Raw genomic sequence first — 23798 nt, 5'->3', positions numbered from 1 at the left:
CATATTCCTTAATCCCTTTAGCCCCAAGAGCTATATCTAATTTCTTCTTGAAATCAGACAACGTTTCAGCCTCAACTACTTTCTGTGGTAGTGAATTGCATACATTCACTACCCTCTGGGTGAAGAAATTTCTCCTCGCCTCAGTTCTAAAAGGTTTGCCCCTTATCCTCAAACTATGACCCCTAGTTCTGGACTCCCCACCATTGGGAACATTCTTTCTTAATCTACTCTCTCTAACCCTGTTAGAATTTTATAAGCTTCTATGAGATTCCCCCTCACTCTTCTAAGCTCCAGTGAATATAATCCGAACCGATTTTGTCTCTCCTCATATGACAGACCTGCCATCCCAGGAATCAGCCTGGTAAACCTTTGCCGTACTCCCTTTGTAGTAAGGACATCCTTGCTCAGATAAGGACACCAGAACTGCACACACTACTCCAGGTGTGGCCTCAACAACATCCTATACATTTGCAGCAAAACATTCCCATACCTATACTCTCATCCTCTTGCTACGAAGGCCAACATACCAGTTGCCTACTGCGCGCTTACTTTCAGCGACTGATGCACGAGGACACCCAGGTCTCGCTGAGTATCCACCCCTCTCAATTTACACCCATTCAAGTAATAATCTGTCTTCCTATTATTGCTACCAAAGTGGATAACCTCACATGTATCCACATTATACTGCATCTGCCATGCATATGCCCACACACTCAACTTGTCCAAATCACGCTGAATCATCTCTGCATCCTCCTCACAGCTCATCCTCCAACCCAACTTTGTATCATCTGCAAATTTGGAGATAATGCATTTAGTTTCTGCTTCCAAAGCATTAATATATAATGAGAACATTTGGGGTCCTAGCACAGATCCTTGAGGTACCCCACTAATCACTGACTGCCAATCAGAAAAAGACACATTTATGCCAACTCTTTGCTTCATATCTGCTAACCAGCTTTCTATCCATCTCAAGACATTACCTGCAATCCTATGTGCTTTAACTTTCCATAGTAATCTGATATGTGAGACCTTCTCGAAAGCCTTCTGAAAGTCTAAATAAACCACATGCACTGGTTCTCCTCGATCAACTCTACGAGTTACATCATCAAAGAATTCCACTAAATTCATCAAGCATGACTTCCCTTTTGCAAATCCATGCTGACTTTGTCTGATTATACCACTGCTTTCCAAAGCCGAGTTATGAAATCCTTGATAATGGACTTAAGCAACTTCCCCAGTATCGAAGTTAGTCGCACTGATCTATGGTTCCCTGTTTTCTCTCTACCTCCCTTTTTGAATAGCGGGCTTACATTAGCTACCCTCCAATCTGTAGGAACCAGTCCAGAGTCCAAAGAATTTCGGAAAATAACGACCAATGGATCTACTATTTCCCGGGCCATTTCCTTAAGTACTCTGGGATGAAGCTTATCAAGACCTGGAGACATATCCACCTTCAATCCCATCAATTTCCCCAAAACCAATTCTCTGCTAAGACTGATTTCCTTCTGCTCCTCACTAAAACATGTTTCTCTCAGTACTTCTAGTACATTATTCATGTCTTCTTTTTTGAAGACTGAAGTAAAGTGCAAATTTAATTCCTTAGCCATTTCTTTATTCCCCGTTATGAATTCTCCCATTTCTGACTGTTAGGGGCCGACATTTATTTTGTCAATTTTTTTCTCTTTTTCACTGGAGTAAACCAAATCATCAGCTTCCCCCTTGCCTCAACGAGGCCGAACATGCGAGATAGAATGATTTGATTTGATTTATTATTGTCACATGTATTAGTATACAGTGAGTGGCGGGGCTTGCATAGGTTGCAGGAAATCATGGACTGCATTCACAGTGTCCTGCACTTTACTTCACATAGTATTCACACCTTTATTGCAGGAGAGAAGTTAACATTGACTGTTGTGACCCCTAAACCAACAGGGGGGGTCGGGAAAAATGTGGGGCCTTATTCTGGATGAAGCTACTGCCCCCAGGGCTTTGACAGAAATTTGGCTCAAAGATGACAGCACCTTGCTCCTTATTGTTGTCTCCTCACCCAGATATACTTTCCAACGCCAGCTATGCTCAAATCATCATGGCCACATGGATCCACATGGCCACATGGGCGGCACGGTAGCACAGTGGTTAGCACTGCTGCTTCACAGCTCCAGGGTCCTGGGTTCGATTCCCGGCTCGGGTCACTGTCTGTGTGGAGTTTGCACATTCTCCTCGTGTTTGCGTGGGTTTCCTCCGGGTGCTCCGGTTTCCTCTCACAGTCCAAAGATGTGCGGGTTAGGTTGATTGGCCAGGTTAAAAATTGCCCCTTAGAGTCCTGAGATGCGTAGGTTAGAGGGATTAGCAAGTAAATATGTAGGGATAGGGCCTGGGTGTGATTGTGGTCGGTGCAGACTCGATGGGCCGAATGGCCTCCTTCCGCACTGTAGGGTTTCTATGATTTCTATGATCCCTTATCTTCATATCACACCGTGGCCTTGCCCTCTGGTGTTCTGATACTTATTTTTAAAGAATCTTTTCAAACTGCTCTTGCTTGCCCGTCAAGACCTTTCAACTGTCAGTGTGCAGAATTGGCCATTGGGTGTCAATGAACAATTCAAATTTCCAATAATTCATAGAATCGCTACAGTGCAGAAAGAGGCCATTCGGCCCATCGAGCCTGCACCAACAACAATCCCACCAGGCCCTATCCCCATCACTGTTAACCCTGCAAATATCCCTGGAGACTAAGGGACAATTTAGCATGGTCAATCAACTTAACCTGCACATCTTTGGAGTGTGGGAAGAAACCGGAGCACCCAGAGGAAACCCACGCAGACACATGGAGAATGTGCAAACTCCACACAGAGTTCAGTGAGGTGACTTACAGCTTTTTTTTATTCGTGAGACGTGGGCTGGCCAGCATTTATTGCCCACCCCTAGTTGCCCTTTATTGATATAACTGATGGCTTCCTTAGCCATTTCAGAGGGCAGCTGAGAATCAACCACATGGCTCTGGAGTCTCATGTAGGCCAGACCAGGTAAGGACGGCAGATTTCCTTTCCTAAAGGACATTAGTGAACCAGATAGGTTTTTCCAAAAATCATCAATGGTCATCAGTAGTTTCTTAATTCCAAATTTGTTTAATTGAATTCAAATTCCATCATCTGCCGTGGCAGGATTTGAACCGGGTCCCCAGAACATCAGCTGAGTTTCACATTAATAGTCTCGTCTAGTGATAATACCACTAGGCCATCGCCCCCCCTAAGCTAAACGATGTGACTAAGAACTTTAGACCCTGAAGTGCTTTTGAAAAGGTGACTCTGAAAATCCTAGACCTGTAGCTTGCATTGACTGGAGCAGAATATTTCTCTTCTGTTCCTATCTCTGGGCTAAGGGGGTCACACTTTTCCTGTTGTTATTTCTCAGCTTATTCATCGGTACTGGGGCCTCAACTATTTACCATTTATATAGACGATCTGGAGGAGGGGACTGAGTGTAGGGTAACAAAGTTTGCAGACGACACAAAGATAAGTGGAAAAGTAAATCGTGTGGAGGGCATAGAAGGTCTGCAGAGAGATTTGGACAGGCTGAGTGAGTGGGGGAGGATCTGGCAGATGGAGTATAACGTTAACAAATGCGAGGTTATTCACTTCGGAAGAAATAATAGCAAATTGGATTATTATCTAAATGGAAAGAAATTACAACATGCTGCTGTGCAGAGGGACCTGGGGGTCCTTGTGCATGAGACGCAAAAACCCAGTCTGCAGGTGCAACAGGTGATCAAGAAGGCAAATGGGATGTTGGCCTATATCGCAAGGGGGATAGAATATAAAAGCAGAGATGTCTTGCTGCATCTGTACAGGGCATTGGTGAGGCCGCAGTTGGACTACTGTGTGCAGTATTGGTCCCCTTATTTGCGGAAGGATATATTGGCCTTGGAGGGAGTGCAGAGAAGGTTCACCAGGTTGATACCAGAGATGAGGGGTGTTGATTATGAGGAGAGACTGAGCAGATTGGCTTTGTACTCGTTGGAATTTAGAAGGCTGAGGGGGGATCTTATAGAGACCTATAAGATAATGAAGGGGCTGGATAGGGTAGAGATGGAGAGATTCTTTCCACTTAGAAAGGAAACTAGAACTAGAGGGCACAGCCTCAAAATAAAGGGGGGTCAGTTTAGGACAGAGTTGAGGAGGAACTTCTTCTCTCAGAGGGTGGTGAATCTCTGGAATTCTCTGCCCACTGAAGTGGTGGAGGCTACCTCGTTGAATATGTTTAAATCACGGATAGATGGATTCCTGATCGGTAAGGGAATTAGGGGTTATAGGGATCAGGCGGGTAAGTGGAACTGATCCACTTCAGATCAGCCATGATCTTATTGAATGGCGGGGCAGGCTCGAGGGGCTAGATGGCCTACTCCTGCTCCTATTTCTTATGTTCTTATGTTCTTATGACTTGCATTTCTTTCAACTGGCAGTTCATCTCTTTACTGTGCCCAGAAAGTTCAGATTTGGAGAATTTCTACAACTGCCAAGCTGACTTCTACATGATGCACCTCCCTCGCAGCAAGATAAAGAATATCGTGGTTGTAGAACATCTTGTTGGTGGTAACAAGTTGTGATCCAGGTTGAAACCATTAGCCTAGTTAGGGGAAGGGTTGAGATCCTACAGGAGCGAGGGAGGAAATTAAAGAACAAGGGCCGGAATTCTCCGGCCGTTCACGCCAATGGGATTCTCTAGTCCCAACAGCAGCTCATGCCCGCCTGCATGTTTCCCGCCAGCATTGGGTGACGTCAATGGGAATTCCCATTGACAGCGGCAGGACCAGAGAATCCTGTCGCTAGCAAACAACATGCTGCCTCCCACCAGCAGGAAACACGTGGCTGGGAGGCTGGAGAATCTCGCCCAAGATCTCTGGAATCCTGTCAATGCCACATACTATTGAGTATCAGAACATGAAGATAAAACAAGTGGCTGGAGAAATGGTGTAACGAGGGGAAGACTTTATACTCTGCAGGCATTGGAATCACTTGTAGAGCAAGAAGGACCTGTATCAGATGGATGGTTTGCACCTCAAAGATTTCAGCCCGATATGCTTGTGGAGAGGTTAATGAGAGGTTAACGAGAGTGAGATGGGGGAGAGTTATACAAACTTGGTGGGGCAGAGGAAGAATGAAGCAACAGAAAGGATGTGCTCGGTGGGCTCGGAAAGTTGAAGAGCATGAGAATAAACAGTTCAAATCGAGCAGGATCCAAATTGTGGGGGGGAGTGCACGAAATGTCAGGTAGACTGCGATAGATTTGGAGGGTGAGTGTGTATATGCACATTGTGAATAAAGGCAGTGAGTCGCAGGCACAGGTTGCAGCATGGGATTACGATTTATTGGCAATTACAAAGACCAGGCTCAAAGCTGGGGAAAAATAGGCACTTAAATTTTCTGGCTGCAATATATTTGGGAAAGATAGGGAGGGAATTAAAGGAGGGATGTTAGCAGTATTGATCAGAGAAAGTGGGTATAATTTTAACCCCAAATCTGATGGGCTTGCATGGTATGGATGGGAAATTAAAAATCTGATCAAGGAACCCAAACCGCCTGAAATGCTTCCACTTCTAATTGTAATGGAGGTGGGACAAGGGCATGTGATTAGTCCACTCTCAGCAAGTAGCTTGGACATTTTAAGTAAGTTGGGTGGTTACATTTTAATAGGTTTTATATTCTAAACTCACACTGACCGCGTTTCCTAGGCCTTGGGGAATCCAGCAGCCAAAAGGAGACTAGAAGGATCAAATCCATCAGCTCAGTGCCTTCCCAACACTGCATGTGAGCTACAAGGAGCCAGAGTGTTCCCACCCAGTCTTATCTGTAAATATTCCTATTATCTTCGCTCCAACAATGTCACAAAGAACAATACAGCACAGGAACAGGCCCTTCGGCCCTCCAAGCCCACTCTGCTCCCTGGTCCAAACTAGACCATTCTTTTGTATCCCTCCATTCCCACTCCGTTCATGTGGTTATCTAGATAAGTCTTAAATTTCCCAGTGTGTCCGCCTCCACCACCTTGCCCGGCAGCGCATCCCAGGCCCCCACCACCCTCTGTGTAAAATACGTCCTCCTGATATCCGTGTTAAACTTCCCCCCCCACCTCACCTTGAACCTATGACCCCTCATGAACGTCACCACTGACCTGGGAAAAAGCTTCCCACCGTTCACCCTATCTATGCCTTTCATAATTTTATACACCTCTATTAGGTCTCCCCTCATCCTCCGTCTTTCCAGTGAGAACAACCCCAGTTTACCCAATCTCTCCTCATAACTAAGCCCCTCCATACCAGGCAACATCCTGGTAAACCTCCTCTGCACTCTCTCTAAAGCCTCCATGTCCTTCTGGTAGTGTGGCGACCAGAACTGGACGCAGTATTCCAAATGCAGCCGAACCAACGTTCTATACATCTGCAACATCAGACCCCAACTTTTATACTCTATGCCCCGTCCTATCAAGGCAAGCATGCCATATGTCTTATTCACTACCTTCTCCACCTGTGACGTCACCTTCAAGGATCTGTGGACTTGCACACCCAGGTCCCTCTGCGTATCTACACCCTTTATGGTTCTGCCATTTATCGTATAGCTCCCCCCTACATTAGCTCTACCAAAATGCATCACTTCGCATTTATCTGGATTGAACTCCATCTGCCATTTCTTTGCCCAAATTTCCAGCCTATCTATATCCATCTGTAGCCTCTGACAATGTTCCTCACTATCTGCAAGTCCAGCCAATTTTGTGTCGTCCGCAAACTTACTGATCACCCCAGTTACACCTTCTTCCAGATTGTTTATATAAATCACAAACAGCAGAGCCAATACAGAGTCCTGCAGAACACCACTAGTCACAGGCCTCCAGCCGGAAAAAGACCCTTCCACTACCACCCTCTGTCTTCTGTGACCAAGCCAGATTTGTGCCAGAGGCCCAGCGATTTCATCTCTCGTCTCCCTGAGCAGCCTTGGATAGATTCCATCAGGCCCTGGGGATTTGTCACCCATCTATCCACCTCCCCCTTTATCCCATGAAATCCAACCTTTTGCACCAACCTACCATGAGGTACTTTGTCAAATGCTTTACTAAAGTCCATATAGACGACATCCACGGCCCTTCCCTCGTCAACCATTCTAGTCACTTCTTCAAAAAACCCCACCAAGTTAGTGAGGCATGACCTCCCTCTCACAAAACCATGCTGACTATCGTTAATGAGTTTATTCCTTTCTAAATGCGCATACATCCTATTTCTAAGAATCCTCTCCAACAACTTCCCTACCACGGACGTCAAGCTCACCGGCCTACAATTACCGGGATTATCCTTCCTACCCTTCTTAAATAATGGGACCACATTAGCTATCCTCCAATCCTCTGGGACCTCACCTGTGTCCAGTGACGAGACAAAGATTTGCACCAGAGACCCAGCGATTTCATCTCTCGTCTCCCTGAGCAGCCTTGGATAGATTCCATCAGGCCCTGGGGATTTGTCAGTCTTTATATTCTCTAAAAAACCTAACACTTCCTCCCTTGTAATGGATCATTGAATCCTCTCCCCATCACTGACCGCTCTCAATCCCTGACCTGTCTTCGGACTCCATCACGCCATTGACGCCTCTTCCAACGCTGATCCCCCTTCACTGATCCCTTCCCCATCCCTGACAAACAGCCATTGCTCCCCCCTCCCATCAATGACTCTCCCACTCCATCACTGACCACATCCCAACCGCATCACTGATAAAAGTATTGTATGCGATATAAGTAGTTTTCATTTTAGGATGTATTTAGGACTGCTTCTTAGATAAACCTGATCATTCTGCAAATACCATTGCTTGATTCAATTCTGGGGGATGAAATTGGAGAAATGACTCATGTAACAGCAGAAAAACTGAGAGAGAAAAAGACCACAATATAGTTAGATATGAGATCAAAATGAATAAGTTACTGACTCAAAGGTAAGTGTGCTAGATTGGAAAATGGCAATGTTCAATTGTATAAGAAGGGACCTCTCTCAATTTGATTCAGCAGAAAGTTCAATTTTTGCAACTTGTAACAGCTATTGACAAGTGAAATGGACACTCAATGATATCGCCATTACAAAGCTCCCCGTTGAGGCTTTTTTCCTGCCTGAAGCCCTATAGCTACAAAGCTGAGAACAAAATCTTTTTATTCAGAGCCTCCAACTCACTGTGGAGGTTTCAGGCCAATCCACATCCAACAACTGTTCTGAAAAGTCTGCTCACTTTTTGACAGCTGTAATAGATTCCACCACAGAAGCTGAGACAATCCACAACATCTTGGAACAACCAACGACAATCTAAATAAAACTACCCATGATATTCTAAATAAATCTCAACTTGTCCAGTTGATCCTTTAAAATAAATTCCAGGATCCAGATCTGCATCGCTGCCAAAATCTAATCAGTTCTTTTTTGGGCCATACCCCTTCTGTGTACCAGGTTTTGTTGAAAGGCGTCCATTAGTTTTTGACATAAATTGTTTACCGACAACAGGCTAACAGGGGCAAAAGCATTATTGCTGCCCGCCTTCTGTGGCGGAGGTAAAGAAAAACACCAAACTCTTTGTAGAATTGAAGCAACAACTAGAAGAAATAATGCAACAACTAATCTGGAAGTAGTTGATGATCCATTTAAAATAGTGCAGTTAGGGGTACTTGCTGTTGCTGCTGATGTTCAGCTGTATGAGGTATGGGGGGGCATTAGCTGGTGTGCTGGGCTCCAAAATGGCATCGCTGGCAACAAATCAGCATTGCAGATTTATTGAAGTTGTAATTTGCTCTGCATATTTTCCATGGTTGTTTCCTGCGTATGCAATCTCTTCAATATGGCACCCAACGCGATTCCTCTCAATAGAGTCTGCGCGTGCCACAGACACCATTTTGAAGCTCTCTGGACTTTGTAGCACCAAATAATAGGTGCAAATGGGTCCTGATTTTCATCCGATTTCCTACATCTCTGGCTGCTGGATCCCAGTATGATCAAGCAAGTAATTGTAGAAATATCAAATACTTCTGCAAGAGCCCGTGAAACCACAGTCTTCGTCTTCCATTTGTTAAAAAAATTGAAAATTCCAGCCATGTATATTTGAATATATGCATAACCATTTTCATTTACAGAAACCTCTTTTACATAGAAAAGTGCTGCACAGTGGTGCAGGAAAATAACAGAGGAGCTGACCAAAGGCTTATGCTCTAAGGAAGGTCTTAAGGAAGGAAAGGGAGATTTTGATTTGATTTATTATTGTCACATGTATTAGTATACAGTGAAATGTATTGTTTCTTGCACGCTGTATCGACAAAGCATACTGTACATAGAAAAGGAAAGGGTGCAAAATGTGATGTTCCAGTCATAGCTAGGGTGTAGAGAAAGATCAATGTAATGTAAGGTAGGTCCACTGAAAAGTCTGATGGCAGCAGGGAAGAAGCTGTACTTGAGTCAGTTGGTACGTGACCTCAGACTTTTGTATCTTTTTAACGTGCACTGTGAGTTAGCGAGGGGATTCCAGTGCCTTTTGTCTGAACAAATGCAAAGGTGCTCTCTTCCTCCTCCTTCCATCGGGCAAAGGATACAAAAGTCTAAGGTCATGTACCAACCGAGTCAAGAACAGCTTCTTCCCTGCTGCCGTCAGACTTTTGAATGGACCTAGCTCACATTAAGTCGATCTTTCTCTACACCCTAGCTATGACTGTAACATTACATTCTGCACTCTCTCCTTTCTTTCTCTATGAACAGTATGCTTTGTCTGTATAGCTTACAAGAAACAATACTCATACATGTGACAATAATAAATCAAATCAAAGGTAAAGGAGTTCAGATGGAGTGCAGCATCTAGAAGGGTGACTATGGAGCTGAGGTTAGTGAGGGAAGCACTCTCATTGTGGGCTGAGTTCAGATTTGTTCCCCACCACCTGACTTGAAGAAGTGACATGCTTTTTTTTGTAAATCTGTCACGTGCTCATCTGCGATCTTCTATCCTTCCCTCTGAAGTTTGCTAAATAACTTAAATCACTGCAGGAGACCCATGTTTAAAAAGTAAAATTTTATTCCCGCTTTCAAAAAAATGGGAGGGAAAGCCCAATAATCCAGCTACTCCAAGAACCAGTTCTCTGGCGTGCAAGAGCCAAGACACAAAATGCCTCATTTTAAGTTTGATTATATATACGCAACACAATGTACTACATGCAGGGAAAATAGCAGATTTGGATATTTGTATACAATTGCTCACAACATCTCACACATGCTGACAACGCCAGTAATTGTCAGCGCACATTTATACCATCTCATCCCTGTTGAGGTTAGGGACAAACATGTGTCAATTTCATTTCACGATTTAAGCCCAGAAATCAGTATTAGCTTGGGAAAAATGGGTAAACTCTGTTATTAATTGGTTTTGCTGTTTTTAGTTTTGAAATTATAACTTATTCCTACTTAATATCCAGCTCAATCGATTCCATTATCGGCAGCCAATGTTCATCTGGCTGCGAAGAAAACTCACCTGAAATGAACACTCACCTGAACCACTCCCCCACCCCCACTCTTTCCGCCCCCAACTAGCTATTCAATTGAGGGTCAAACATTGGAAAAATATTTAAGAGCTAAAAGGTCATTACAGTGGCTCATCAGCGAGCAATATTTATTAATATTAGCCTTGGTAATGCAGCACACAACTTATATTTTTGCAACAGCCAGCTGTCGATGTAAATACCACAGTGAAGATTACAGACATGAGCGACACACATTGATAACATTGAGTGGTTTTAGTCAGGATTTGATGGAACTGGGTGGAAGGTGGGAAGGAGTTGATTTGATTCAAATACTAATTTAAGTACTGACTATGGATTGAAGAGTCAACCTGGTGATATATATATCGGGGGCGATTCTCCCAGCCTGCCGGGCTGCTTTTGTAGCTCAGCGGGCCGGGAGACTCGAGCAGAGGCCATTTTGCGAGCTTCCCGTTGGGCGCCATGGCCTCCGTAAGTCTCCGGCAGCTGGATTTCCGGCACCGGTAGCTCTGCGCCAGAAATTGGTGTGGAGTGCATAATGTATGCAGATTCTAATTTACATATATTTTAAATAGCATTAGTGGGCCCGGATCTGAAATCTCCGGGCACACTAGCCTCACTCCTCCCCGCCAGGAGTGGTTCACTCCAGTGGGGTTTACTATAGCTCCCCACTTGAGGGGAGCTGGTGGCCGAACCCCACTGGAGTGAAGGGGGGCCATCGAGGCCCCTCAGAGGGTCGGGGGCTGTGGGGGTATCCCCTGGGCATTGCCACCTTGGCAGTGCCAGCCTGGTCCCCTGGTATTGCCCAAGGGACAAAGTGCCAATGCCCAAGTGCACCTTGACACTGCCCACCAGGCATCAGGTGGGACCTAATAGGGGTGGGGCCTGATGGGGACAGGGTCTCTGGGGGTGGGAGGTCCCGCTGCTACTCTGTTATTGAGCTGAGTGACAGAGGGAGGGAGGGCAGGCCAATGGGCTGGGGCGGAGGCCAGCCTGCAGCGGATGGGGGGGTGGTGGTTGCTGGGGCTGCGGGGGGGGTCGGGACTGCAGGGGAGGGTCAGGTTGTTGGTGGTGGGGGATCCAGAGATCGGGGCTGCGGCAGGGAGGAGATCAAGGGGTGGTGGGGAAGGGTGGTTCAGGGCTGGCCCGGACATGTTCGGAAGGCCAGCGATTGGGTCTTGCTAGGGTTGGAGGGTCAGCGATGCGAGGGTTGCGGGGCTGGCCAGCGATCGGAAGGCCGGCAGTGTGGAGCCACTGCGCATGCGCCGATCTTCACACTGAGGCACTCTGCAGTGCACAGAGTGGGAGATTCATTTTGAAACTCCTGCTGAAAAAAGCAGTGGGATTTACTACAGTTTTTACACAAATCCGACACTTAGAATTGTTTTGGGAGAATCGCCCCCATCATCTTTGGATGGTGCAGGTTGCTGCAGAGCCAAGGGTAGTTTACAGCAGGCTGTGCAAAGTCTCCAGCGGAATAAGCCGTTATGGAAACTTAATGAGGACAGAGTGACTATATCATCACAAGTGTCCAGCAGCAAGTATTTTGGTAAATTTGGTAATTCCGCTGACACCTCGTGGCTTGCAGTTCCTATACCCAGACTTGATCATTACAAAGTGCATGCATAACTAGGGTTAAAATGATTAAGTGGAAGAGAGAGATGATACATAACAGTGGCGAATTTTAAAGACTGTGAGATTGCATACAAGACCACAAGGTAAAGGAACAGAATTAGGCCACTTGGCCCATCGAGTCTGCTCTGCCATTCAATCATGGCTGATTTTTTTTTCACCCCCATTCCCCTGCCTTTTCCTCATAACCCTTGATCCCCTTATTAATCAAGAACCTATTTATCTCCATCTTAAAGACACTCAATGACCTGGCCTCCAAAGCCTTCTGCGGCAAAGAGTTCCAAAGATTCACCATTCTCTGGCTGAAGAAATTCCTCCTCATCTCTGTTTTAAAGTCTTTAGTCTGAAGTTGTGCCCTCTGGTTCTAGTTTTTCCTACTAGTGGAAACACCCTCTCCATGTCCACTCTATCCAGGCCTCACAGTATCCTGTAAGTTTCAATAAGATTCCCCCTCATCCTTCTAAACTCCGAGTGCAGACCCAGAGTCCTCAGCCCCATGGTGCCTCCTTTGTTTGGGGAGGAGTGTGCTTGTAACTACGCGTGGGGTATCTTTGTTGTGTTTGAAATGAAAGTTATCTCTTTGGTTGAAATATTCTTCACATGTTAATTCATGTTTGAATTATATTGATTTTAATTGGCTTGTAAAAGAGTGAAAAACTTGTCCAGCAGTTAATTCCATTATTTTAAAAAGGTTACCAGTCTCTATGGGAATTGCAATAAATCAGCACTGGCAGTAAACACCTGTGTTGCTTAGCACATCTGTGCAGTCTTAAGTTTCAAAGTGGATTTTTAAAATTCACTTACAGGATGTGGGCATCGCTAGGCCAGCATTTATTGGACAGAAGTTAGTGGGCACAATTGAAGAATGCCACCTTTCAGTTATTTGGCACACTTTCTTATTGAAGCTTATTCTCACAAATAGCAGGAGAGCCAGATGTTAGTTTGTACGTACCATGCTACAATCATATATTTTTCTGGGTGCTTAATGTTAGTTTGCAGTATCCAACATCGATTTGACGATGATACTTTTCTTAATATGACAGCAAACATGAATGCTTAAAAGTTGTAAGAGGCATTGAAAGAGGATTCAGGTACATTTTGGGTGCACGAGATGTGGAGAGGGGAATTCTTTTTACTTAAATAGGGTAGAAAATTTGGGAAAGTAGTTAACTATGTGAATAGTATAAACTGCAATAATGCCATGCAGCTCTTTATTGTGGCTATCCATTACCACTGGGAGATTTTTGGTTGGCTATTGCCATGTTACATTAATGTTGAATTGAATATCAGAGGTATATTCTAACTTTAAGTGTTTGCAAATGGTACAGTTTATTATTCTACTGTTAGAGATCCATTGGTTTTGTTGTGTGTAATTTGCAGGTGAGCCTGATATGGTTTTATGTAGTTCTGGAAGATTGCACTCTGGATGAACAATGAAGTGAATAACGTTTGTATTAATAATGTTGTGAAGAATATAAACATTTACTACACCTTTTATTGTTTCCAATAGGCAAATGGTGAAAAGCAATTATTAAAACGTATATTAATGATATTGTTGTGGGTTCAAAATGTTAACTGGAAGTAGAATGGTGAACAGGATTCAAATTTGATGAAGGCAATTAACTTTAAGAAAAAAGTGCTAAATGTGCAGATATGGAGTATTGACGCTGATGTGTCAAAAGCCTAAATTATTATTTTTTTACTCATTCGTGAGACATGGGCGTCGCTGGCTGGCCAGCATTTGTTGCCCATCTCTGGTTGCCCTTGTTCAGAGGGCAGTTGAGAGTCAACCACATTTTTCCACTTTGAAAAGGACATTTAACAATACACAGTAAAATTCAATTTATGAAAACATATTCTTGCAGATCACTAACTCTTCAATTATATCATATCCAATTGTATTTTGAATAACACAGTTTTCTCCTCCATGACCTTGTTGTTCAGTCGTCACTTGGAACAAATAAGGTTTTTCTCATACCGGTTACAAATTCATTAATTCTTTGTATGTCTTCTGGCGTTATTTTAATCTTCCAGAATTTGGGTAATCTTTGTCTATATTAATTAATATTGTGTATACAGCATAGTACCTGTTGTATAGGTAAGGGAAGGTTTTCAAATTCACATATCCAGTACAGAGCTCTGCAGATACTGGGAGACATATCAGGAACTCGAGTGCAAACAACAAGCTAGACTCAGGATGTTCCATTAATTTACAATGTAGACAGTGCTGGGTCCATTCATTCGTTTGAAGAGACGAGGGGACAGCACTTGGAACGAGTTTTAAAACGGTTTTCTTTAATTGAACAGAGCTTAAAAACATGACAGAAGCAAAGAAAAGTGAACTTGAAGACTGGCTTTACAGCCACGTCCTTCAACTGTATTGAGCTGAGCTTGAACACACTGAACTGAAACACTCTAACATCCAAACTATATTTCAACCCTTATCTCATTATTGGAAGTGTTTTTCGCATGCTGTCTCCAACCCTTTTTTCGTTATTGGAAGTGTCCTTCACATGCTGTCTCCTTCTAGAAAAACAATCCTTGCAGCTGCTGTTATGGGAAACTGTTGTTTGCCTGCATTGTTTACCCTTCAGGAATGCAGTCAATTTTTAGCTAGCCCATCATGCCTTCTGATTCTACGTGTAGTCAATCCAGCTACAATTGTTCAGCTTAGCAGAGTTAGTTAACCCCTACAGTTAGCAGTTAAATGTAATTGTGCATAGGCAGAAATATCTTAAAATGAAGTCTTTGCACAGACTGACGCAAACAGGGCTACGCATACACAGGATCCCTCAGACAGAAAAACCCATGGAGAATGCAGACTTTTACACCACAATTTCTAAAAAGCAGATCCTGTGTATGCACATCCACAAGCATTCGGAGCCTGGATTGTGAAGTCTACCTTGTGGATACAGTGTAGAAGAAACACATCAAACTCAAGTCACAGGGTGGGATTATCTGGCCGCGCTCGCTCCAAGATCGAAGAATCCCGCCCTAGGTCAACGGACCGTTGCATAATCCTGTCCCGCCTGCTATGATTCCCGTGGTGGGCGGGACATCAACATTCCACCCCCAGTGTCAAATAAATTTCTTTAATTAACAATGCAATGCAAAGAACAATAAACTAATAAGCACTTGAGAATTATTTTAATGTAAATTTCCATTGTGAGGAATAAGTCATTTATTCCAGCTTGCTGAACCCCATGGATCATATAACCATGAAACACCTTCTCGAGCCAATGCATTTTTGCCAGGTCCACATCAGTAAAATCAGTGGTCAGAAAATCATGAACAATGTGTCTGTGATTTTCCAATTTTCATTGGCTATGTGTGTGATCCTGCTGCTGATTTCCATCCTTGCAAAATGTACCCACAAATTCATCTTATGCCAGGTAACAGCACATTATTCCATAGCTGTATGTGGAGTAAGCAAGACTTCACAGTTTTTAGACATGTGGTTTTTTTTTCATCATCATAAATTGCCTGTATGATGCTTGTCCTCTTTAAGGGCTGATCTACCAAGGGGTAATGTGACCTGGATAACCAAACTGGGACCAGGGCGGGGTTCACCCTAGCAAGCTGAGGCTTCTGTATCAGTTTGATCCTGGTCGCTGACTGACAGCCATGAGGCTGCAAGCCTCTGCATTATAGTTGTATGTAAATAAACATTGCAGTTGCTATTTAACTAACTGGTGAACAAAAATTATTGTACTGGTGATGAGGATAAAAAAAACAAAAAGTGGTCCCCAGAGTATGAGTATAAAGTCATGTTGATGTTCAGGTCAAGGTGAGAAACAGAAGTGTTTTCAAATTTGTCCTTATTCAGATGGATAGATCCTGTTGTTGCTTCTCTCGAGGATTAGACACAATACAATGAATGTTTGGACTACTTTTTTTTCCGGCCAATAGAGTGAAGGAGGAGGAGGGGAAGTGAAAAGCAATCCTTCTGAGCCCATGTGGGACCCAGGCCTACAATTGAATATGCCTCCTCCAGTGGTCTCCTGCATCACAGATACCAGTCTCCAGCCAATTCACTTCAGTCCACGTGATATCAAGAAATGGTTGAAGGCAATGGATATGGACCCTGACAACATTCTGGCAATTATCTGAAGACTTGTGCTCCAGAACTTGCCGCTCCCCTAGCCAAACTCTTCCAGTACAGTTACAACACTGTGGAAATGTGGAAAATTGCTCAGGTATTTCCTGTACACAAAAAGCAGGACAAATCCAACCTGGCCAATTACCATCCCATCAGTCTACTCTCGATCATCAGTGAAGTGATGGAAGGGGTCATAAACAGTGCGACCAAGCAGCACCTACTCAGCAATAACTTGCTCAGTGATGCCCAGTTTAGGTTTTGCCAGGGTCACTCAGCTCCTGACCTTATTATAGCCTTGGTTCAAACATGGGCAAAAGAGCTGAATTCCAGAGGTGAGGTGAGAGTGACAGTCCTTGACATCAAGGCCGCATTGGAGTGTGGCATCAAGGAGCCCTAGCAAAACTGGAATCAATGGGTATCGGGGCAAACTTCACGAGTGTTGAATTTCAAAATTTCACCTCAAATGTTATCAAGCACATCAGGCCTGTGCTTTACCTTCCAGCATTCAACGGACTGGCTGAGTGAGTAGTCCAAACATTCACATCGTGCCTTAAAAAGCAGTCAGAGGCGATCCTGGTTTCCGAAATCTCACCATTTCTTCTGGACTATAGAACCACTTTACAATCTACAATAGGAGTGCTGCCAGCAGAGTTGATGGGCCGGCATCTTAGGACCAGAATAAACCTGGTGTTTCCGAATTTGCCAGTGCAGTCAGAAGAAAAATCATGATTCAGGTAAACCAGCAAGGTCACTTTCTATGGAGGAAGCCGTGTATATCAGGAATCTTGGAAGCGGCTCGGGTTGAGTCCCAGAAGTTGTTGTCTCGAAAACAGGACCTTTATCTTATAAAGCGGACATACAAAGGAGAATCATCCGGAAGCATGTAGACCACTTACGAGGGCGAGAGTTGTCCCAGCAGCCAGTACTGCCATCAGATACCATGATGCCAGCAGGAAACGTTGTTGACTAGCCAAGCAGTGAAGTACTGAGTCAGCCTATGAAAGCCGAGTTTGTGGTCCCCATGGAAACGGATGAAGCCAGGTTTCCGGTGCCTGAGGAGATGCCTGATTTGTGGTTTCCCAGAAAGCACCCCAGTGGAAGCACCCCCGGCAGAGGAGTGACACTGCTCCATTAGAAATCTGAAACCATCTGAAAGACTCCATTTATGATGGAATGAATGCATGTGTTTAACGTTCTAATTCCTGAGTCACTTCATTATTATCGATGTAGAAAAGAACTTAGAGGGAGGGATGTGGTGTTTGTCCTCTTTTTAAGGAGGTGATGGGTCACATGAGGGTCACATGACCTGGGTAATCAATCAGGGCCTAGGGTGGGAGATTATACTAGCAAGCTCTGGCTTCCGTATCTGTTCGATCTTGGAAGCTGACTGACAGCCATGAAGTTGTAAGCCACTGCGTTAAAGTAATATGTAAATAAATGTTGTAGTTGTTATTTATGTAACTATTTTACACCCTGTGCCTGCAGTGAGCTATTCATGGATTCTACAAGTTCTTCAACATTGCCTTTTATTTCTTCAGTCACCTCTGTGTTCTCCAATATACACTTGGGATTGGTTTTGTTTCTACTTTTTTGTAGCCTTTTTCATACAAGTATATATTTTTTCTGCATTTGGTAACTAAAATTCATAGAACCATAGAATCCTTACAGTGCAGAAGGAGGTCATTCAGCCCATCGAGTCTGTACCAACTCTCTGAAAGTGCCTCTAACTCAGGCCCACGTCTCCCGACCTATCCCCGTAACCCCGCACACTTATCAGGGCTAATCCACCTAACCTGCACACCTTTGGACTGTTGGAGGAAACCATAGCACCCGGAGGAAACCCACGCAGACACGGGGAGAATGTGCAAACTCCACATAGACAGTCACCCAAGCCGGGAATCAAACCTGGGTCCCTAGTGCTGTGAGGCAGCTGTGCCACCATGTCACCCAAACTGGATTCAAACTGCATTCTAAATGGTATTTAACCAAAGAATCATAGATACTGAGCAGACTTGTTAACCTTACAAAGACAAATCAAGCAAGGTTTCACTTCCATTGTGGAGCCTCTTCACTTGAAGTACAGTGCAGAGATTGAACTGTAAACACTATTGCCCCCAAAACTCAAAATAATGCTTCGCTCAAGCAAGACTCTACATTGGCAGAGTTGTATTTGTTTTATATTGTATTGTTCTCCTAATATATCCCATTAATCCATTAGCTTTCTTAATTGATTTACGACACTGTCTAGACATTGATATTGACCTGTCTACCATTGGTCCTAGATTCATTTCAATGTTTTCCTATGCTAATACAATTAAATGCATTGTCTGATTGAGCCCCAGCATTTTTCATCTGTCTAATTTATACCGTTTATCAGTGTTTCCTTTGGTTTTTGTCTGCCTCATCCAATAAATGATATAAATCCTTTTGACATTTTTTGTCTCTTCTGCTCTACCTATTTTTGTGTTATCAGTGAATTTGACCAGCTTGATAGCTGCGTACTAGTTCAAACACTGATGCATGTGGAGCTCCTGTCAATAGATTACTCAGTCTGGGATCACACTTCTCGTAATTCATCTGCTTCTTGAACCATTTTTTCTGCAATCCCATGTGCTACCTTAGATGCTTGAGGAATTTAAGTTTAATTATGTTTTCCATATAATTTTCATTGCCACAAACTTTCTGAAAGTTAAAATAAACTATGTCACCCCCAAGTGCTATTAGCTACTTTATCTAAAATGAAGACAACAAAATTCCAATTTTTGGGGGAGAATTTCCTCTTCTAAATTCATGTTGGCTTTATTTTAGTAATAGACAAATTGTTTTGCTGTCTTTGTTAGTCAATTGTTAATGACATTTTCACCAAGTAAAACATGTGCAGATGATGAAATTCTCTCGTAATGATAACAAGTCTATTTTAATATGTTAATAGCAGGAAGATAAGATATCCAAGTGCATAATAGAATTTGCAATTTTGTGTATAGTTTGGAACTGTATGAATCCAATTTAGTCTGCAGTTAAACAGTGTGTAGCTAATAGGTTGAACACCACTTGTAACTGCAAGATGAGAGTTAACAATTCTTGTCAGAAGGAGAGGAAATTGCTGTGATCCCAATCACCTGACAGAATGGGGCTGGACATTTAATTGCCATAGAGGGGAAGATCACCTAGCCTGATTCAGTGCCAAGAACCAGAGTGGCAAACAGTCGTGAAGCCTGAGATAGGTAGAAAAAGTCATTTCAGGCACACAATTGTTTGCCCGCATAGAAAACAATCGATTCCTCTGAACTCAATTACCTTTGCTTCACTACATCTTTGTGCTTTTGGTAATGCTGCAGTAGAAACCCACAACTGCTCCGAGGACTGAGAGGGGGCAGGTAGAAGATGCATCATCCCCAATTTTCCAGGAATCTTAGCTTCATTGTTAAAAGATAGAATTGAATTCTAGAGCTATTAAATGATAACTTTTAATTCATTCTTGAGATGTGAATGTCACTGACAAGGGTCAGCATTTATTGCCCATTCCCAATTGTCCTGCGGTAGGTGGTGATGAGTGGCCTTTTTGAATCCCTGCAGTCCATGTGGTGTATGAGCACCTATAGTGCTGTTAGGGAGGCTGTTCCAGAATTTTATACAGCAATAATGCAGGAACAGCAATATAGTTCCAAGTCAGGGTGGTGTGTGGTTTGGAGGGAACTTGCAGAGATTGGTCTTCACATTCATTTGATACCCTTGCCCTTCTAGTTGATAGGTGTCAGGGGTTTGGAGGATGCAGTCAAATGACCCTGGGTAAGTTGCTGAGCACATCTTTGTGGATGTTACATACTGCTACCGCTGTACTATGGTGGTGGAGAGAGTGGATGTTTAAGGTGCTGGATGAGTGCAGAGCATGTGGGCTGCTTTGTCCTGGATGGTGTCGAGTTTCTTGAGTGCTGTTGAAGCTGCACTCATCCAGGGAAGTGGAGAGTATTCCATTACACTCTTGACTTGTCCCTTGTAGAGGGTGGACAAGATTAGGGGAGTGTGAGGATGAGTCACTGCCTGCAGAATCTCCAGCCCCTGACCTGCTCTTGCAGCCACATTATTTATATGGCTGGTCCAGTCCTAATTCTGATCAATGTTAACCCCACAGGATGTCAGTAGTGGGGGATTCAGTGATGCTAATGCCAATAAATATCAAAGAGAGATGGTTTGATTGTCTTTTACTCATGCCACTTGTGTGGCATGAATGTTACTTGCCACTTATCAACCCAAGTCTGAACTGCTGTCGAGGTTCTGCTGCATGCAGGCACGCTTCAGTATCTGAGAGATTGTAACTTTTACTAAACTCTGTATAATCTGTGAACTTTCCCAAACCTGACCTTATATTGGACACACAGTCCTTGATGAAGTAACTGAAAATAGTAGTGTACATAGGCCCAATGGCTGAGGAACCCTTGCAGCAATGTCCTGGGCTGAAATTATTGGTCTCCAACAATTACAACCATCTTCCTTTGTACAAAGTATGAATTCAACCAGTGAAGAATTCTCCCACTGATTCACTCTGACTACAATTTCGGCAGGGCTCTTTGATGCCACATTCAGGTCAGATACAAAATTGATGTCAAGGGCAGTCAGTTATCTTCAATTCACCCTTGGAATTCAGCTCTTTTGTCCATGTCTGGACCAAGGCTATAATGAGGTCTGGAACCGCCTGACCCTGGAGGAACTCATACTGTGAATTGATGAGCAGGTCATTGTTGAGTGAGTGCCACTTGAGAGCACTTGACAATACCTACTATCACTTTGCTGATGATTGAGAGTAGACTGATGGGACGATAATTGGCCTAATCGGAATTGTCCAGCTATTTATGGACAGGGCATACTATACCTGGGAAAATCTCCACATTCTCAGATAGGTGCCAATATCATAGCTTAAATCCCCATTCAATTAAAAAATATAATTTTACTTCCTAGAGACGTGCTTAGGGATGTATAATTCCTGTAAAAATAAGTCGAAACTGATGTTCAACTAAAGGGTACTGTTGTTTTAACAAGAATTTTAAATCCTGCCCAAAAAATGAGTTGCGGGCTGCACAGTGGCACAGTGGTTAGCACTACTGCCTCACAGCACTAGGGACCTGGGTTCCAGTCCCGGCTTGGGTCACTGTCTATGTGGAGTTTGCACATTCTCCCTGTGTCTGCATGGGTTTCCTCTGGGTGCTCCGGTTTCCTCCCACAGTCCAAAGGTGTGGGGGTTAGGTTGGCCATGCTAAGTTGTCTCTTAGTGATAGGGGGACTAGCTAGGGTAAATGCATGGGGTTATGGAGATAGGGCCTGGGTGGGATTGTGGTCGGCGCAGACTCGATGGGCCAAATGACCTCCTTCTGCACTGTATGATTCTATGATTCTTTGTTGCAAATTTAACTCCTATAATTATTTTGGACCTGTGCATTTTAGGTACTCCTTTCAGGATGAGGAAGATATGTTCATGGTGGTTGACCTTCTTTTAGGTGGAGACCTTCGCTATCACCTTCAGCAGAATGTCCAGTTTACGGAGGATGCAATGAAACTTTATATCTGTGAGATGGCCTTGGCCTTGGACTATTTACAGAGCCAACATATAATCCACAGGTAACTGCTGGTAAAAGTGGCATTGATTTCGTTTTATATCCCATTCTGCTTACTCTTTAAAATAAACTTGAGTCCTTTTATATTACAGTATCAGCTGTTTCAGGTGTTGAAATAAAAATTGACAATGAAATAGTAATTATAATTATTACCATTTTCTGGTAATAATTTGGGATTCTTGCTGAATATCTCCAACAAAGGGGTTCTGCACATAGCTTTGACCTAGATCTGTCTTAGCAATATAAATCTCTATTCATATAGCTTCCCATTTTCTTGTGTGTGGTAGATTCTTTTAAAATTACATACCTATGTGACCTTTAGTGAATCAATTTTCTGTAAATCAGGCACCACTTCTTAAAATATTAACCAAACATGTAATGATGTACATTGTACAGTGGGATAATTCATTATTATATAAAATTAGTATAATGAAGCTTTGTGATAGTCAGAATTGAATATTACATATAAGAAAGAACGCATATTTAGCATTTTCAGTTGACGAATGTATATCAGGAAAATTCAAGAAATTAAGCAAAATGGCCAGAGCTCATTCAAGGCAAATTGCAAATGGACAACATAAGTTGTTTAATTTGCATTATTAGGCAATGCAAATCCTTTAGTGGAAAAGTCCCAATTTTGAAACATCAGGTGTTAACAGTAGTCTGTAGATGGAATGAGCTTGACATTATCGGGAACTTACTGTGGTTTGTAGAGTTTTTTGCATTCTTATGAGTAAGTACGATATTGAGCATGGGAGTAGCAGAATGTAATTGCAAGATACGTTTTCCTGGGAGTTAATTATTTTTGATTTGATTTAGTATTGTCACATGTATTAGTATGCAGTGAAAAATATTGTTTCTTGCGCATTATACAGACAAAGCTTACCGTTCATAGAGAAGGAAAGAAGAGAGTACAGAATGTGGTGTTACATTCATAGCTAGGGTATAGAGAAAGATCAACTTGGTGCAAGGTAGGTCCATTTAAAAGTCTGATGGCAGCAGGGAAGAAGCTGTCCTTGAGTTGGTTGGTACGTGACCTCAGACTTTTGTATCCTTTTTCCCGATGGAAGAAAGTGGAAGAGAGAATGTCCAGGGTTTGCTAAAGTGCATAAAATATTCACTCTGTCCTTAAGGCTATTGGGCTGAATTTCTTCTACAGTTGCCCCACTAGACCTAAACCTAGGCAGCCAGAGAAGAAAGACTGAGCTGTCCTGCCAATTCCCTGCCATGCTAGGACTCTCTATCGGAAGGAGAGGCTGGCACATAATACACCCATCCATTGGGAATAATATAGTTTGACACAATGGCAGCAAAACATTGCACCCACTGTATTTTTTCGCTTGGGATGGGTGACCCGCTGGCAGCATATGCTTCCAAAAGAATGTTCTATTTATTAGTGATAATGCATTAGCTGAAATTTGGATTAAATGTAGATAAATAAGACAATGAGTGTCAATGACGTTTCTGAGGTTGGGACAAGGAAGTAGCAAACTGAACCAAAGCAATTAATAATAAGGAAAAGTAGACAGTGCAGATCATACTGAACATATTCTTCATTTGTGGATTTATCTTTACTTCTTTTCCAGGGATATCAAGCCTGACAACATTCTTCTTGATGAGCAAGGTTAGAAAACAGATGCTAATTTGCATTTGCAGCCAGCAACATATGCATTTTCCTTACTAATGGCATACTTAATGGATTTATCTCTGTTATGCTATTCAGCTGTCAGTGAATATTAAGTAAAGTATGAAAATTGATTTTTTTTTCTCTGGTCATTACATTGTCTGATGCCTCTGTAACTAAACATGCCCATTCTTTCAGGACATGCGCATCTGACAGATTTCAACATAGCAACGATTATTAAAGACGGAGAAAGAGCAACAGCTCTGGCTGGAACAAAGCCATATATGGGTAAGAG

The 23798-nt window shown here is 43.1% G+C and overlaps 1 protein-coding gene across 1 annotated transcript in view; it reads left to right on the top strand.

Annotated features, from left to right (window-relative positions):
* The window catches only part of stk32c (serine/threonine kinase 32C), a 331278-nt gene that overhangs the window by 247448 nt on the left and 60032 nt on the right, over nucleotides 1–23798 (top strand). Inside the window, exons 4-6 of the mRNA XM_078224398.1 lie at nucleotides 21710–21883; nucleotides 23466–23503; nucleotides 23702–23791. Of these exons, the coding sequence (XP_078080524.1) occupies nucleotides 21710–21883; nucleotides 23466–23503; nucleotides 23702–23791 (302 nt within the window). The remainder of the gene's footprint in view (nucleotides 1–21709; nucleotides 21884–23465; nucleotides 23504–23701; nucleotides 23792–23798) is intronic.

The sequence above is a fragment of the Mustelus asterias genome, chromosome 11 (assembly GCF_964213995.1).
Source record: "Mustelus asterias chromosome 11, sMusAst1.hap1.1, whole genome shotgun sequence".
NCBI lineage: Eukaryota > Metazoa > Chordata > Chondrichthyes > Carcharhiniformes > Triakidae > Mustelus > Mustelus asterias.
The sequence above is the reverse complement of the archived record's forward strand: the minus strand, read 5'-3'. Positions and strand labels throughout refer to the sequence as shown.